This window comes from Rhipicephalus sanguineus, chromosome 4 (genome assembly GCF_013339695.2).
Source record: "Rhipicephalus sanguineus isolate Rsan-2018 chromosome 4, BIME_Rsan_1.4, whole genome shotgun sequence".
NCBI classification, from domain to species: Eukaryota; Metazoa; Arthropoda; class Arachnida; order Ixodida; family Ixodidae; genus Rhipicephalus; species Rhipicephalus sanguineus.
This window is the reverse complement of record NC_051179.1, coordinates 153,064,719-153,078,158: the sequence shown is the minus strand read 5'-3', so window position 1 is coordinate 153,078,158 and position 13,440 is coordinate 153,064,719. Positions and strand designations below refer to the sequence as shown.

The 13,440-nt window shown below is 46.1% G+C and overlaps 2 protein-coding genes across 3 annotated transcripts in view; one reads left to right on the top strand and one right to left on the bottom strand.

Moving 5' to 3' along the window:
- LOC119390814 (squamous cell carcinoma antigen recognized by T-cells 3) overlaps positions 1–6,106 on the bottom strand; it is a 50,230-nt gene extending 44,124 nt beyond the window's left edge. For both annotated transcript variants that reach the window (XM_037658517.2, XM_049414934.1), the window contains exons 1-5: positions 5,932–6,106; positions 5,214–5,340; positions 5,002–5,106; positions 2,642–2,826; positions 473–578 (exon numbers count right to left, since the gene is read on the bottom strand). In XM_037658517.2, coding sequence (XP_037514445.1) covers positions 473–578; positions 2,642–2,826; positions 5,002–5,106; positions 5,214–5,340; positions 5,932–6,096 — 688 coding nt within the window. In that variant the 5' untranslated portion in view covers positions 6,097–6,106. The remainder of the gene's footprint in view (positions 1–472; positions 579–2,641; positions 2,827–5,001; positions 5,107–5,213; positions 5,341–5,931) is intronic.
- A 202-nt stretch (positions 6,107–6,308) lies between these two features.
- LOC119390815 (beta-1,3-glucosyltransferase) overlaps positions 6,309–13,440 on the top strand; it is a 30,262-nt gene continuing 23,130 nt past the window's right edge. Inside the window, exons 1-4 of the mRNA XM_037658519.2 lie at positions 6,309–6,510; positions 6,606–6,712; positions 9,821–9,900; positions 13,131–13,242. Of these exons, the coding sequence (XP_037514447.1) occupies positions 6,330–6,510; positions 6,606–6,712; positions 9,821–9,900; positions 13,131–13,242 (480 nt within the window). The 5' untranslated portion in view covers positions 6,309–6,329. The remainder of the gene's footprint in view (positions 6,511–6,605; positions 6,713–9,820; positions 9,901–13,130; positions 13,243–13,440) is intronic.

Genomic DNA, 13,440 nt, shown 5'->3' with positions numbered 1-13,440 from the left:
AGTGCACATGGTACGGTCCCTCTCACCCTAGATAAAAAAAAAACGGAATGATTTTCCACAGTTGGAAAATTTCTCAAGGGCACATGTGCCAAACAGAAAGGAAAGGTGCACTTAAAAAGGGAAGAAAGCCACAAAGAAATTAAGGATTACTACTGCAGGAATTGACTTAGATAGGAGCCCTCTTTAGGGGTGTTGCCAGGGGGTAGCTATGCCCCCCCCCCCCCAACCTCCCGTAAATATATCCTTGCCCTAGTACTCCTTCCCTGTTATGATAATGGAAAGGGTGCCAATGGAGGGCTCACCTCTATCACTGATCGACACATTCACCATCATCATCACGTGACTACGACGATCACTGGCCTCCTCACGCAACAGCCAGCTGTAGGAAAGCTACACTAAGGTAGTGGCACAGTGCGGATGACATTCAAATCCCAACAATGAAAGTGGGGCATCTGCCACGAGGAAAACTTGCCAAAAAGTGGGACCGAGAGCTGCCTCTTGAAGAGGCTGTAGACACGGTTCCTCTGAGCAACGTACTGCTCCCGCTGCTCCTGCGTGCTCTCTTCACTCGCACCTACCTGGAAAGAGCAAAATACAATGGATGTACATACAAGATTTTTCAAGTGTAAGGCACAACGACGACAACCGACGGAGGGAGGGGTCATACACACACACACAGAGCGCCACTTCCAACAATGTTTATTTAGAAGAGATCACAGTATCTATACACGACAGCACATATATTCTTCAAAATATACTGAACCAGCACGCCCAGTCAGCCATTCTTACATACAAGAAAATGTGGAACTTCGACTTCTCCCAGTAACCTTCCAAACTCGCATCCAACACCCCTCCATTCGTCCAGCCTCTTCTTTATGATTATGACAAAACTAAAAAAACAAAACTAAACATAATTTTACCTTAAACACTACGGTTGAGCGTTGGGCTGGTTGGTGCAGCATAATTCAATGTTTCACAGCCCAAGGAACGTGTGTGTCTTTCAATGTCGTCCACGTTCCTTGTGCTGTGATATAGAGAACCTTAAACACACCATTCCCAGTTGTGGTGAAGCCCGAGAATAAAAATAGCCACTAGCAAAAAACAAAGATGAAGGTCCTAGAACAACAAAAAAATCGCAGAAACCAATCTAGAACAAAACAAAAAAAAAATCCCAGAAACAATCTTCGACCAATGGCCCTAGTCTAAAATTCCATTCTGCATAAACATTTATTCTCAATAGTGCCATTTTTTCCGCCACCCTTTCTGTGCCAGTGACAATGACAGAGATCTTGGAAATGCCTCAGTGCATACTTTTACCAACTGTAGCTCAGGATGCTAAAAATATTTATGGTAAGTACAACCTGCAAATGTTATAACTGCCCGAGTCTGGAAAGGTGCTTTATAAACCACAAATATGTCTTCTATGGCAGGTTTTAAAACACTGACACTTTGCCTGGATAATTGAATAGGTGAATACTCATAATGCAATAAGTAAAAACGCTTAACGAGCTAACGAACAAAACCAATTCATTAGTGACATTAAGGCACATGTTGTGAATCTGGAATAAGAGCCGATCAGCACTCCAAACAAGTTCAACTTGTAAAGAAACTGAAGATGTCCATCATTAAGGCTACAAGGAAACATATTTTCGCACCAGATTTTATTTTCCTGTAAACCACCTGTTACCTTAAAACACTGATGCTCCTAAAAAATTCGAAGATACAGGCACGTTATAAGTACACTGGCCAACTTGAAGCTTCCTTCCTTGAAGCCGCACTTCCAATGTGCGTGCTAAAAGCATAAATCATAAGATTAACTCAGTGGATAGCCTCTATTTCATACTTTAATTGCATTTATGAGGTGTCTGAAATAGTAGTAGTTATTCATATTCGGCATAAGTGTTTTACAGGAGGTCCCACTAATGTTTTACAAACTTTCATTTATTAAAGTCAAGGTTTTCAAAGAAACCTGCCCGGTCGGCAAACATCATGATAATAAGTAAAAGACTGCTGACTTGAAAGCTGCAGTTCTGACATCGGCCGCAGCGGTCACGTTTGGCGGAGGCGAAATGCTAGTGGCCCGTGTACTGTGCAACATCATTGCACGTTAAAGAAGCCCAGATGGTCAAAATTTCCTGAGCCTTCCACTACGCCGTGCCTCAAATCTTATCATGGTTTTGGCACATAAAACCCAGATATCATTATTATAAAAAGTAAAAGAGGAAGAACGACCACAAAGGAATAAGAAAAAGTCTTCTCAGCTACCCCTAACGGGAGCCTTGTTGACAAGATTTCTGAACAAGGTTCTCATCAGTGGAGCTGAAACATCTTTTTCTTATTCTTTCATGGTACACTCAAACCTCATTATAACAAAGTCGCACCTGCCACGAAAATAACTTCGTTATATCCGAAAATTCGTTATAAACGGTTATTTGTAAAACTAGCTATGACAAGACAATTTCTCATTTACTTCGTTATAACCGATAATTCGTTATATCTGCATTCGTTATAACGAGGTTTAAGTGTATAATCAAACTTTTATTTATATTCATCCTTATGATGTATGGAATGCATCTTAAGAAAAATGTGATCAGTGAAAGAAGGTTGAATGTGGAATGATAACACAAGGAGCAGCACCCACCTGGACGGTGGACAGGAGGCAGATCTCAAACTCGCGGTAGGCCTCCCACAGGAGGGAGCCCTGGGAGACGTGAAGGCCGGCAGCGGTGACCGCACGCTCAAACACCTGCCGCACCCGTTCGAGCCCTTGTTCGGCATTCATCAGGCCGATGGAGAACTGGGCATACTCCAACCACAGGGCCACCGCTGGAGACGATTGGACGCACACACGGCAATTGATGACAGGAAAGAAACGACAACACAAAAGCAAATGTCTACTACTCAAAACTTTCACACTCATTGGACAGCATGACGTTAACTGCACAGCACAAATGAACAAGGACAGAACATAAAAAAGAAGAAAGAAAAAAGAAAGAAATACAAATAGACAAGAGGATAGCATGCAGTCTGTTTCTATACAGTCTCCATTTCATCATCTCCCCTATTTTTCGCTGATGTCACTGCACGGTCATGAATACTTAGACATATACTATTGCACCTGAGCATGAGGCTACGGGCTGTATTTCTAGTCACAGCAGCTACATCTCAATGAGAGCAGTATGGTAAGTCATCCATACGCATGAATTTATCAGGATATGAAAGAACCACAGGGTGTCAGAAAATGAAATATATAAAAAAACGTGGAGGCCTATAAAACAGCGTTCATGATGCAGATGTAATCTTATGTAAAGATGTCAGAAATAATTGTCTAATTAGTCCAACAAGTAATAGTACCACGAAATAGAGAAGTTTTCAACTTTTATTTCCCGTTAATTTCACCAGTTTACGGCTTCCAATACCATGTGCCACCACACTATGTGTTTACTGACTGCTGCAACACATAGAATAACAAGCTATAAGCAATTTCAGGAACAAAGTGACATGAACAAAATTTGCACAGAATATTTCAGCTGAAGTCGTCACTGGTGGATGCACTTAATGTACACACTGACGGAGATCTTAAAACACGCACAGTTGTGCTAGATATGCGGAAATGAGATTTGTAGAGACATCAGGAAGGAGTCACGGAGTAGGCAGAATGGTTAACGAATGTTTCTGTCTAAAATTTCGTGTGTGGATACATCAGCCCTTCACCTACCTTGAAAAACTAAACTGAAAGAACTCATGGTTGGTAAAAGCGTTTTATTCACATAACAGCGCAGCGAAAAGGTCACATTGTTTGTAATTAATCACTATAATAAACACCTCAGATGTGTTTACTACAACAAGTCAAACTGAGGCCTACATGTTGTATTCTGAACAGTGCTGTCAGTATCTGTGAACTATACATCTCCCGCACTAATCATACGTTCAAATGGTAGCACTTCGTAGCACTGCGCCATTATGCATCACCTTGTTTTGACTGATCAAAATCAGGAGCGCTGAACACATTTGGTCGTGTTTTTTTTCATTTTTTTCCAGAGCCGCGTGGCAATTTCACCTTTAACATCACAGCCTGACCAAGACCTGAAGAAGTTCCAGTCCTGTGGCTCCTGCAGCTGCTATTCCTGGAGTGGCATCTGCTGAGATGACACGCACGAATGTGCCTATGCCCCTTGTATTTTGGCAACAGAATGCAAGTTGATGTTTTTCCTTTTCCAGCCTCGGATGTTTCTGGCAAGCAGACGCATGTTCATCTCGGACACACTTCCTATGACTCAGATCAAGAGCAGGCTCCCGATTGTTACCATTTGATTTAGAGTGCAGTAGTGGCCACCCCAAATGTACCACTTTCCATTTGTACCAATTACCATTTGATTCAGAGTGCAGTAGTGGCCACCCCAAATGGACAATAATTAATGGCAGAGAATTGGAGAATTCAGCGTACAATAGTCAAAACCAATAAATGCGGGGTGTGTGGGTGTAATCACAAGCAGTTCTGAGGTCTGTACTACAGTACCTATTAGTGACATTGAGCGAAGCTTCTACATATGAGACTCAAGCGAAATGGCAAAAAAGCGTATCTCTTATACTTTACCATCCAGCCCAAACAGGTCGAAATACAGCACAAACCTGTCGGGTCAAGCAAACAAAAAGTGAACAAATGATTTTAGCTTGTCTTCTATTTCACATGCTGTAAGCCCCTTTCTTGAAATTTTCACACAGTGTCACGTAACATAAACCGGAAACACAAGGGCTGCCAAAACTGAAAGTGCAAGTCACACGTGTCTACATATCGAATAAGCACACCCCTCTCAATTTTTCATATATATGTCACCAAAAACAAGAGGATGCCTCGCCCTTGGCAATACATCATCTGTGTTTGAATTTTCTTGAAACACTGCTCCCTTTTATACCGCAGGGCTCTCCCGGTCATGTCCGTCGAGAAAGATTATTCACCAATGAACAAGCAGTTGTTAAGGGGTCGTACGTGTCACTCACACAGGTAGTCTTGAACGGCTCTCTCGAAGAGTGGCATCACTTTCTCTTTCTCCTCGTCACTCTCGCACAGCGTACTCTCGTCTTTGATCCACTCCAGCCACAACTCTGCGTATCGAGAAAACGCCACGACGTGATCACGAAAAGAAAAAAAACTATTTAAGAAACAACGAAATAACAAAACTGCACACTTCGTACAGGCGTACAGGACTCACCAGGCGTAAGAGGGAAGATCTTGGCCATTGCTTCCCTCGCATCCCGCAGCCTCTCGAGGTTTCCCGTGTTACGCAAGTAGGCGATCAGAGCTGTGTGGCTGTCGTACTGGTACGGATTGGCCGTGATCTGCGAACGGAGAGTACGGTACGTTAGCAAATCGCAAACGCTGGCGTGGACGCTTCGCATACGTGAAAACGCCGAGGCCCAGCGACGCGCTTGCGAAATCTTACTACGAATCAATCGAGGGAAAAGCAACACAACCTATGGCAATGGTCACCGGCAAAGCGCATAAAACCGGTAATTTCGTGCTTTCGCATCACGCGAAAGCACTCCGCAACACCGCGGGCGTACGGCCTGCTGCCCGTGATGTTTCTGGGCCACCAAAATAACGTACAGCACGGTCAAGCGAACGTTAAAGAAACGCGCTACAGCTACAGGACGCTTGTGAAGCGAGCGTCTGCATGCTAGCGTCAGATGCACCCGTAGTTATGCGAGTTATGCCGGTTATCGTACGCAAGAGAAACTGAGCTGCACGTAACGCGGCAACGCGCAACGAGAATTCTGTAGCAAGTCAAAGCCTGTTTCGTCTTCCTCTCGTCTTGATCGTAAAGAACCTGTGCGGTTTAGATTACTGGCGATCGTCAGCATTTCATCCGAGCATACGTCAACACAACGTGCGCCCGGCGCGCAAGAAAAAACGCGTGCTCTTGTCTTGACCTTTGCTTGTAACTCCTCGATTTGTTTCTCTTCTTCGGCATCGGCGTCCTTGTCGTCTTCCGAGCAAGAGCTGTCGTCAGACATTGCATCTTCTTCGTTGATGCTGTCGTTTGTTTCCATTATAGTTTCCATCTCATCGCTCAAATCTTCTTCGGCACCCGCCATGTTTTTGAGAGGTTTCGTGAAAACCCGATGCTGCATTGTCCAAAAAAAAAAAAAGTGTTGCTTTTACAAGCGAGATTACATCGGTCTATGACATTGCTCTTGAATAACTTGCGTCGTTTGATATTTAATTGAATATATTTAAAAGTATTGTATGTGTACCAAACTGGTACCAAAGCTCTGTACCAAAGACGCACCTCATTTTACTTGTTGTTTGTGGCCATGCATTTGTGTTTATGGTGTTGCTGGGGCAGCTGATAAACGGTTATGTTACAATAAAGGGGATTAACGGGCCTTTCACGGTCCGTGATACTACAAATAAAGACGGCAACATGTGTTTCGTCTCATTAAGGGCAGTACTTTTTGTCGGCTTCATGTCGTTCGCGCTTTGGACTCTCGGTGCTTGTGCGGAGAGAGGTAAGCGGTCTGGATTACTGCACCTGTTCCGAAAGTTGACTGAAGCGCGGAGTTGTCACCAGCGCAGCTCAATGCCCGCGCTGTTTGTTTGTCAGATGCTGGCATTGTCTTCGTCGTGCTGAGCCAAGACAGTGCAATGAGCAGCAAAGCGGCAGAGCGGCTGTCGTCGAGCATAGCGGAACAAGCAACGGCGCTGAAAATGGTATACACGTTCGTTTATTTTTGCCTGTGAGCCGCGTAGCTCTAGACTGCACGGCTTCCAAAAGCATACTGCCTTCAGAAGAGAGGAATCAGTGCTGTGTACAGCTGCATGCTTCAATCACGGACAGCCGTCCCTCGCCAGACCGGCGATGGCTGCTGTTTTAGTGCACGACATTAGTAATCGCAGTTCACATTCACTTCGAGTGATTTGAGAAAATGAATGCCCGACTGCATTAAGTACTATTTGCAGCTTCGATCGTCTTTAGAGAACAATGTGTTCCACAATAGTAAACAGGTTGTTCAAGGAGGAGTGGATAAACGTGTAGAGTTTTTTTTTTTTTTTATAGCACTGTGTATATGCTGCTGACAACAAAATGTTTAATTTATAAAGGATTTCGTAAAAGCGGTTTCTAGTAATAATTGCGAAGTAATGAAATTCAACCAAATTCAGCGGCAAAACGGAAACGCAGAAGAACGCAACTGCCATATGCTTCTGAGACGTCCAGCGTCCACCACCAACCGGTTGTGTGGGTGTGCGGGCTGCGCTTGCAATTTATAGCACGCATGGCGCACGTATTTTAACGAACGCCGAAGAACTACATCCCTGCAGTCGTTGTCTTTAACAGGGTCGTCATTCTGGTCGTCTGCTTATTGCGCTCATCGGAGCTTCGGTTTCGGTTTCGCCGTTGAATTTGGTTGAATTTCATGGCGCCACAATAATTAGTCGAGGCCGCTTTTTCTGTAAACTTTAGAAATAAACTTTAGTTTGACATTAGCGCTCGTCTCGTGTCTCTGTTCCTCGATTGTTATTTACTCTATACACCGGCTCAAGCAAATTGGCAAAGTTAGCTTACGTATTGTTCCAACTGGCCTCCCCTCCGCCCCACTCGCATCTCTCTCCAACCTACTTCACCATCCAGGCCCATCGGGACACAATTTCGTGACTGTGGCACGCTAGCTGAGGTGAGTTGAGACCCCTGGTATAGAGGAATACAAGGACAAGCATTCTCTATGTGACCGCGCGTGTTCGCGGTATTATGTTTTTCACACACGCGCACCAAATGCTCCAGCAAGGCGTACACTTAGAAAGGCGGTGCCATGGATTACCACACTTTCCTGAAGCGGAGTTCACTGCTCATCTGTACGCTTCGCATGTCACTGTCTGCTACAGTATGTGTACAGGGTGTTCCAAGAATTGTGTCCGAATATCCTGAAAAATAAGGGAAATGGAATATTTTCCCGCTACCTTCATAATCACATTTTCTGTCGCGGCAAACACCTTAAGATGATCGGAGGCATAATTTACGGCAGTAATTAGAGAAATTAAATTATTTAACTTTTTCATTAGTGGAGACAGGAGGTTGGGTGAAATGGGAGAATTGAAGTCATTCCTGCAAGAAGCCATTTCAACTTTTGACATTTCCAAATAGCGGCCCCTTTTCCAAATTGCGCATTGACAAAGTTCGGCTTAATTCACCGGCAAAACCGAAACTTAAGGGGTCATGAACCACTTTTCTAAGTAATGATCTAATGACCTCCGTATCGGAGTTTACTGCCTCCCAAATCGATTGCCGCAAAAATTTCTCGAATCCGTCAAGAATGAGCGGAGTTACGGGGGTTTGGCGCACGCTCTCAGCGCTTTCTCTCTTTTCTCGTCCCGAAGAGTGCACTGGAAGCTACACAGGGAGGGATGGCACGGGGGAAAGAAGTTACGTCAGCGCGCGTCATGAAACGCGATCGCTCTCCCGCAATGATTCGCGCGCGCGAGTGCGGCTACCGTGTAAGGAGTGCGGCGCTGGCAAGTGGCGGCACCTCGTGGCAAGAAGCGCATCTGATCCGAACGCCGCTCTCGATTTATGTCGGCTATCGGTCAATGAGGATGCTATGTCTTTTGCGACGTGAATAGGCAGATCGCGACGTCAACGGGCAGACGCCCCGCCCACCGACGAGAGTGAGAACCGGCCTCCGCCGGCCTCTGTTTGAAAAGAGGGCGCCTGAGAAAACAGCAACTTCGCGTTCCGCTTGTAGCCTTTACGCGGCGCGCACGACTGCAATATTTGGCTGACCAGTTCATAGCCGTGTCAGCTTTCCGCAGGATGTGTTTTTTCAACAAGCCCAAGGGGTGCTTCATGACCCCTTTAAGCGTGGATGAACGCAATGAGCAGACGACCAGAATACCGTCACTGTTCACGACAACGTTCTGAATTCGCCAATGTACACGTGCGCCGTGCGTGGTATAATCGAAAGCACAGCCCGCACACACACCGAAGCGAAGTCGATCGATGGTTGATTTTACGATGCTCGCTTATTCTGGACGTCTCGGAAGAGCATGACCGACGCCTGTTGCGCTCTTCCACGCTTTGGTTTCAGTTTCGCCGGCGAAATGGGTCAGATTTCATCGCTCCGCTAAAATTTGCAGCGTCCGCTTTTTGGAAATCTCAAAGCGGTAATGGGCTGAGGACTTCCACTCTCCCATTTGACCCGACCACCTGTCTCCATTAATTTAGTTAATTAATTTAGTTTCTTTACTTACTGCACTGTAATTGATGCGTCAAGATGACTGCCGGCACAAAAGATAAAGTAACTGTGAACATAGGCGTGCGCAGGGTTCCCCATCAGGGGGGGGGGGGCAATGGTTCATCGCAGCGCCCCCCCACCCTATACTAAGTCAATGTATGGGGCAGATTTTGCGCCCCCCCCCCAACTTAGTTGACTAGAAGGGTCAACGTATGAGGCAGATTTTGCGCCCCCCTCTTAGGTGATTAGGGGGGGCGCCCCCCCCCCCCCCCCCTGTGCGCACGCTTATGAGTGTGAAGGCAATGAGCAAATATTGCGTTTCCCTAATTTTTTTAGGATTTTCGGACAAATTTCTTTATACACCCTGTATATCCCAAGCTCATTTTATTTGTGCTCCTTCCTTTACTTTCTCTTATCCTCGTACCCCCTTTCCTTCACTCAGGGTAGTTAACCGGAGCTATATCTGGTCAATCTCTCTGATTTTGTATGTGTAATTGCAATAGCGGTTTTTTGCAACCCATTTCTTGCGTAGTGATTTTCGGTTTCGCGTTCCAAACCGCACGCTAAAGTGACCAAGCGCTGTGCGACCCAGGTGCCGCCTGCCGTGTACCTGCTGCACAAGCAATGGCCCGACGTCGCGGGAGCGTGGACCGTGTTTCCCCTGATCAAACGGTAAAAGGCGCACTGTATACGCTCGTTAGGTTCGCAAAAGAAGAGACTATACCCAGCGGTTTATAAGTGACGCGTCCACTTCTTATGATTTCCTTATTACGCAAAAAGAGAGAGAGAGAGAGAAAAGAATTAGGAGCCCTTGCCCTATCGGGAAAATGCGAGCAAGCGAAGCTCGGCGTGTGTGCGCTACTCCAGTGGCGTAAATCCAGGTAAATCACCAGGGGGGACACAGATCTTGCCATGGCGGCCATTTTGTTTTTATTTTTATTATAAAAATTAAAATCATGCTTTGAAATAAATGTTAAAAAACGAGCACGGGTTCCCAGCTCATGTAATTGCATTGTTCCATTGAGTCTTCTCCGACAGCGGTCAAGCGGCAGTTGCGATTTCAATAGTCTCACACAGCAAATCTAAAGTGTATTGAACAGGCCTGCACACACTATAAGATAAACAGGCATTAACAAAAAAAAAAGTTGATTTAAGTTAACTCTCAAGCAATTCAAATACATGGCGTTTGAAAAATAAATCTCAAGGGGAGACATTGCAAAGGGTGTCCCCCCCAGCGTGAACACAAGGGGGGGCAGGCCACCCTGACCCCCCCCCCCGTCATTTACGCCAGTGCCTACTACTTTCTTTCTTTCTTTCTTTCTTGCTATCGCATGGTGCAATGCTTCCTCCTTACTGGCAATCGGACCTTCATCCACGTGCTAAGAAGCGCAACACTGAAGTTGCTACAGGCAACAACGACGGACATGCTTGAAACAATGAAATGGAACAATGAAATGTGGCAACCTGAAATGACAAGTCACCTCGATAAAAGGTCAGATTGTTATATCAGAAACGGCTGATCGCCGGCAAGCCCGCGGCCTAGAGAGCATCATTTGTTGGAAAACGGCGCACACACAAATACGCAAGCGACTGGCGCACCTTCGAGGCCCGCATCCCGCTGGCGCCAGGTATTTCGCATACGATGCCACCACCACAATGTATAGCTCATAAAGTCATCGCTTAAAAAAAAAACAAAAAAGAAACATGCCAGTTACACTGTTTGGCGCCACATTTTATATACAATAATTAACGACTATAGCATACCCTATACTTTACTTGGGTTTATTGTCTGTTCTAAAAAATATGGATATTTATATATACATACACGCGCAATAATATTCTATATTTCAATGATAGCTACGCTTCAAGAGATTATAAAAAGTGGTTGACTTAGTAGCGTAAGACTTTTGGTGATGGACGATAAATATTTACCGTCATAGTTGATGAAATGACGCTTATAAAACTTCCCAGAAAATAAAGGACTGCGATATTCTGACGAAAAAAACTGGCCAGTGGCGACCGGTCACTGTACTTAGGTGCGGGCTGGCAACCGGCCCGCTATCTAAAAAACCGGCTGGGCCGGTCTATAGCCGGTCTAAAACCGGACAGGTGGCAACCCTAGCGCTTTCCTTCTCCCCTACGAGTCGGGACTTCCCCTTCTCCTGTTGCAGGCATTCCCCTCACCTGCGCCGCGGCCATCTGCAGGTGGTTGTGACGATAAACTGCACAAAAACACGAAGAGACGAGAAAGGAACACGACGGGAGAGGTCCACGTGCTTTCCGGACACGGCTTTTGCGGACGCCAGCTGGGCGCGAGCTTTTGCCACCCTTGCCAAGAAGCGCTTTCGCGTCAAAAAACGGTTACCCGCGGAGTCTGCGGCAAGACGAACAAAGCACGCGAAACCGAAACCAATCACCGAAGTGCGCGTGTGGATGTGCCCATCGAGAGGACTTTGTTTCTCACGTCACCGATTGACAGTCCCGTCCAACGCCGCCCAGACTTGCCCGGTACGCATTGCGGGAAAGGAGGAGAGGCGAGAAAGAGTGATTACATAGAAAAAAGAAAAGGCGTGATCAATGTCTCACCAGAAGGTGTGTTTCCAGGTGTGGCTTAGAGTCACTGGAAAATGTGGCTATCCGAGATCCGAGGCGAACCGGGCTACCGAAAAGTATGTTAGAAGTTGACGTTGTGGTTCGCCGATTGGCGATGTGGTTATAAAGGGTCTACTGTATTACTGTATTCTACTTAACATGCGGTGATGTTCGGGCTATTGGGAGCCGCGAGATTTATATCGCTGTCCTTTACAAAATTACGTTGCCGCGCGCGCGCGTTTCTCTCTCTCTCTCTGTGTGTGTGTGTGTGTGTGTGTGTGTGTGTGTGTGTGTGTGTGTGTGTGTGTGTGTGTGTGTGTGTGTGTGTGTGTGTGTGTGTGCGTGCGTGCGTGTGTGTGTGCGCGTGCGTGCGTGCGTGCGGACTTTTCCTTCTTACATGGCCAATTCCTCTTCCTCCATCAGCTCCTCGGCCAATCCCTCATAGCGATCTATCACGTGTACTTTTTCGACTATGGTTATCGGCACAGATGATTATTAGAAACTAGCTCCAAACACACGAATAAAAAAACGACACAGGTATAGAAATCCGCGCTCGCCCGCGTTGTGTGCGCCATAGACACGTACTTATTTACTTTCTGCTGCTTCCTGATGCATATAGACATCTATAGTTGCCCCAGAAAGAGAAAGAAACACTCTAGTTCAATAAAACTTGCAGCTGGGCGAGTTGACATAAGACGTTGAAGGATCTAAAATGCGCACATCTAGAGAAGAACGAGAGGTCAACACCCGGGTTGTAGCCAGACGTTTTTTCGGTTGAGGGATGGGGTGGGGGAGAGTGATCCGACTCCCTTTTATGTATGTCCATGCGTGCATTTGTACACGTACAAAATGTACAAATTTTTTGGGAGCGATTTGAACCCCGTCCCCCAAACCATACCTATACCTCTCTAGCTACACCACTGCTCCGATTGGATACAGTTCACGTCACTTTCATTGTTTTAACTAGTATATGTATTTTACGCACATTTAGTGCGCAGGTTCTTTTAAGGCCCTTATACAGCCACCTTACACTGTCATAGACCACGCGCCATAGCATGTCCTTTCACTCTTTGGCCATCACATGGCCCTTGCGCCATTAACCACCACATATCATCATCATCACTAGTCAACATGGACAGGCGCAACACTGTGTCAACACGGGCTTGTACCTGTTCGTGCGGACTCTCTAAGAGACAGAAAGTGTGCTCGCTCAAACAAAAATCAATTCTTTCACGTGTTAGCTCAAACAAAAAGCTATGCTTACAAGAACACTGGGCGGATTAAAAATATGCCTCTGGTGCGATTTTCAGGCTGGAACGGCTTCACAAGCAAGACCCTCACTGGTTTTTCTTTTGCGACGACACCACGGGCGTCGACCTCTCGCTGCTTCACAAAGCTCTGCAAACACGCAATTCTACTCAGGTAAGTAACTGTGCAATCACAAGTGCCGTTCGGCATCGCACGCGGTGCTATAGTTCGTCTGTCCACACTCAGGGGCGTAGCGAGAAACTCCTTTCGGTTGCGGTCCGAGCCCCCCTTTAAGCATGTCCGCGCGTGTGTTCGTGTGCGTGTGCATATAAGCATACAAAATGTAAAAACATTCGAGGATTTGAACCCACT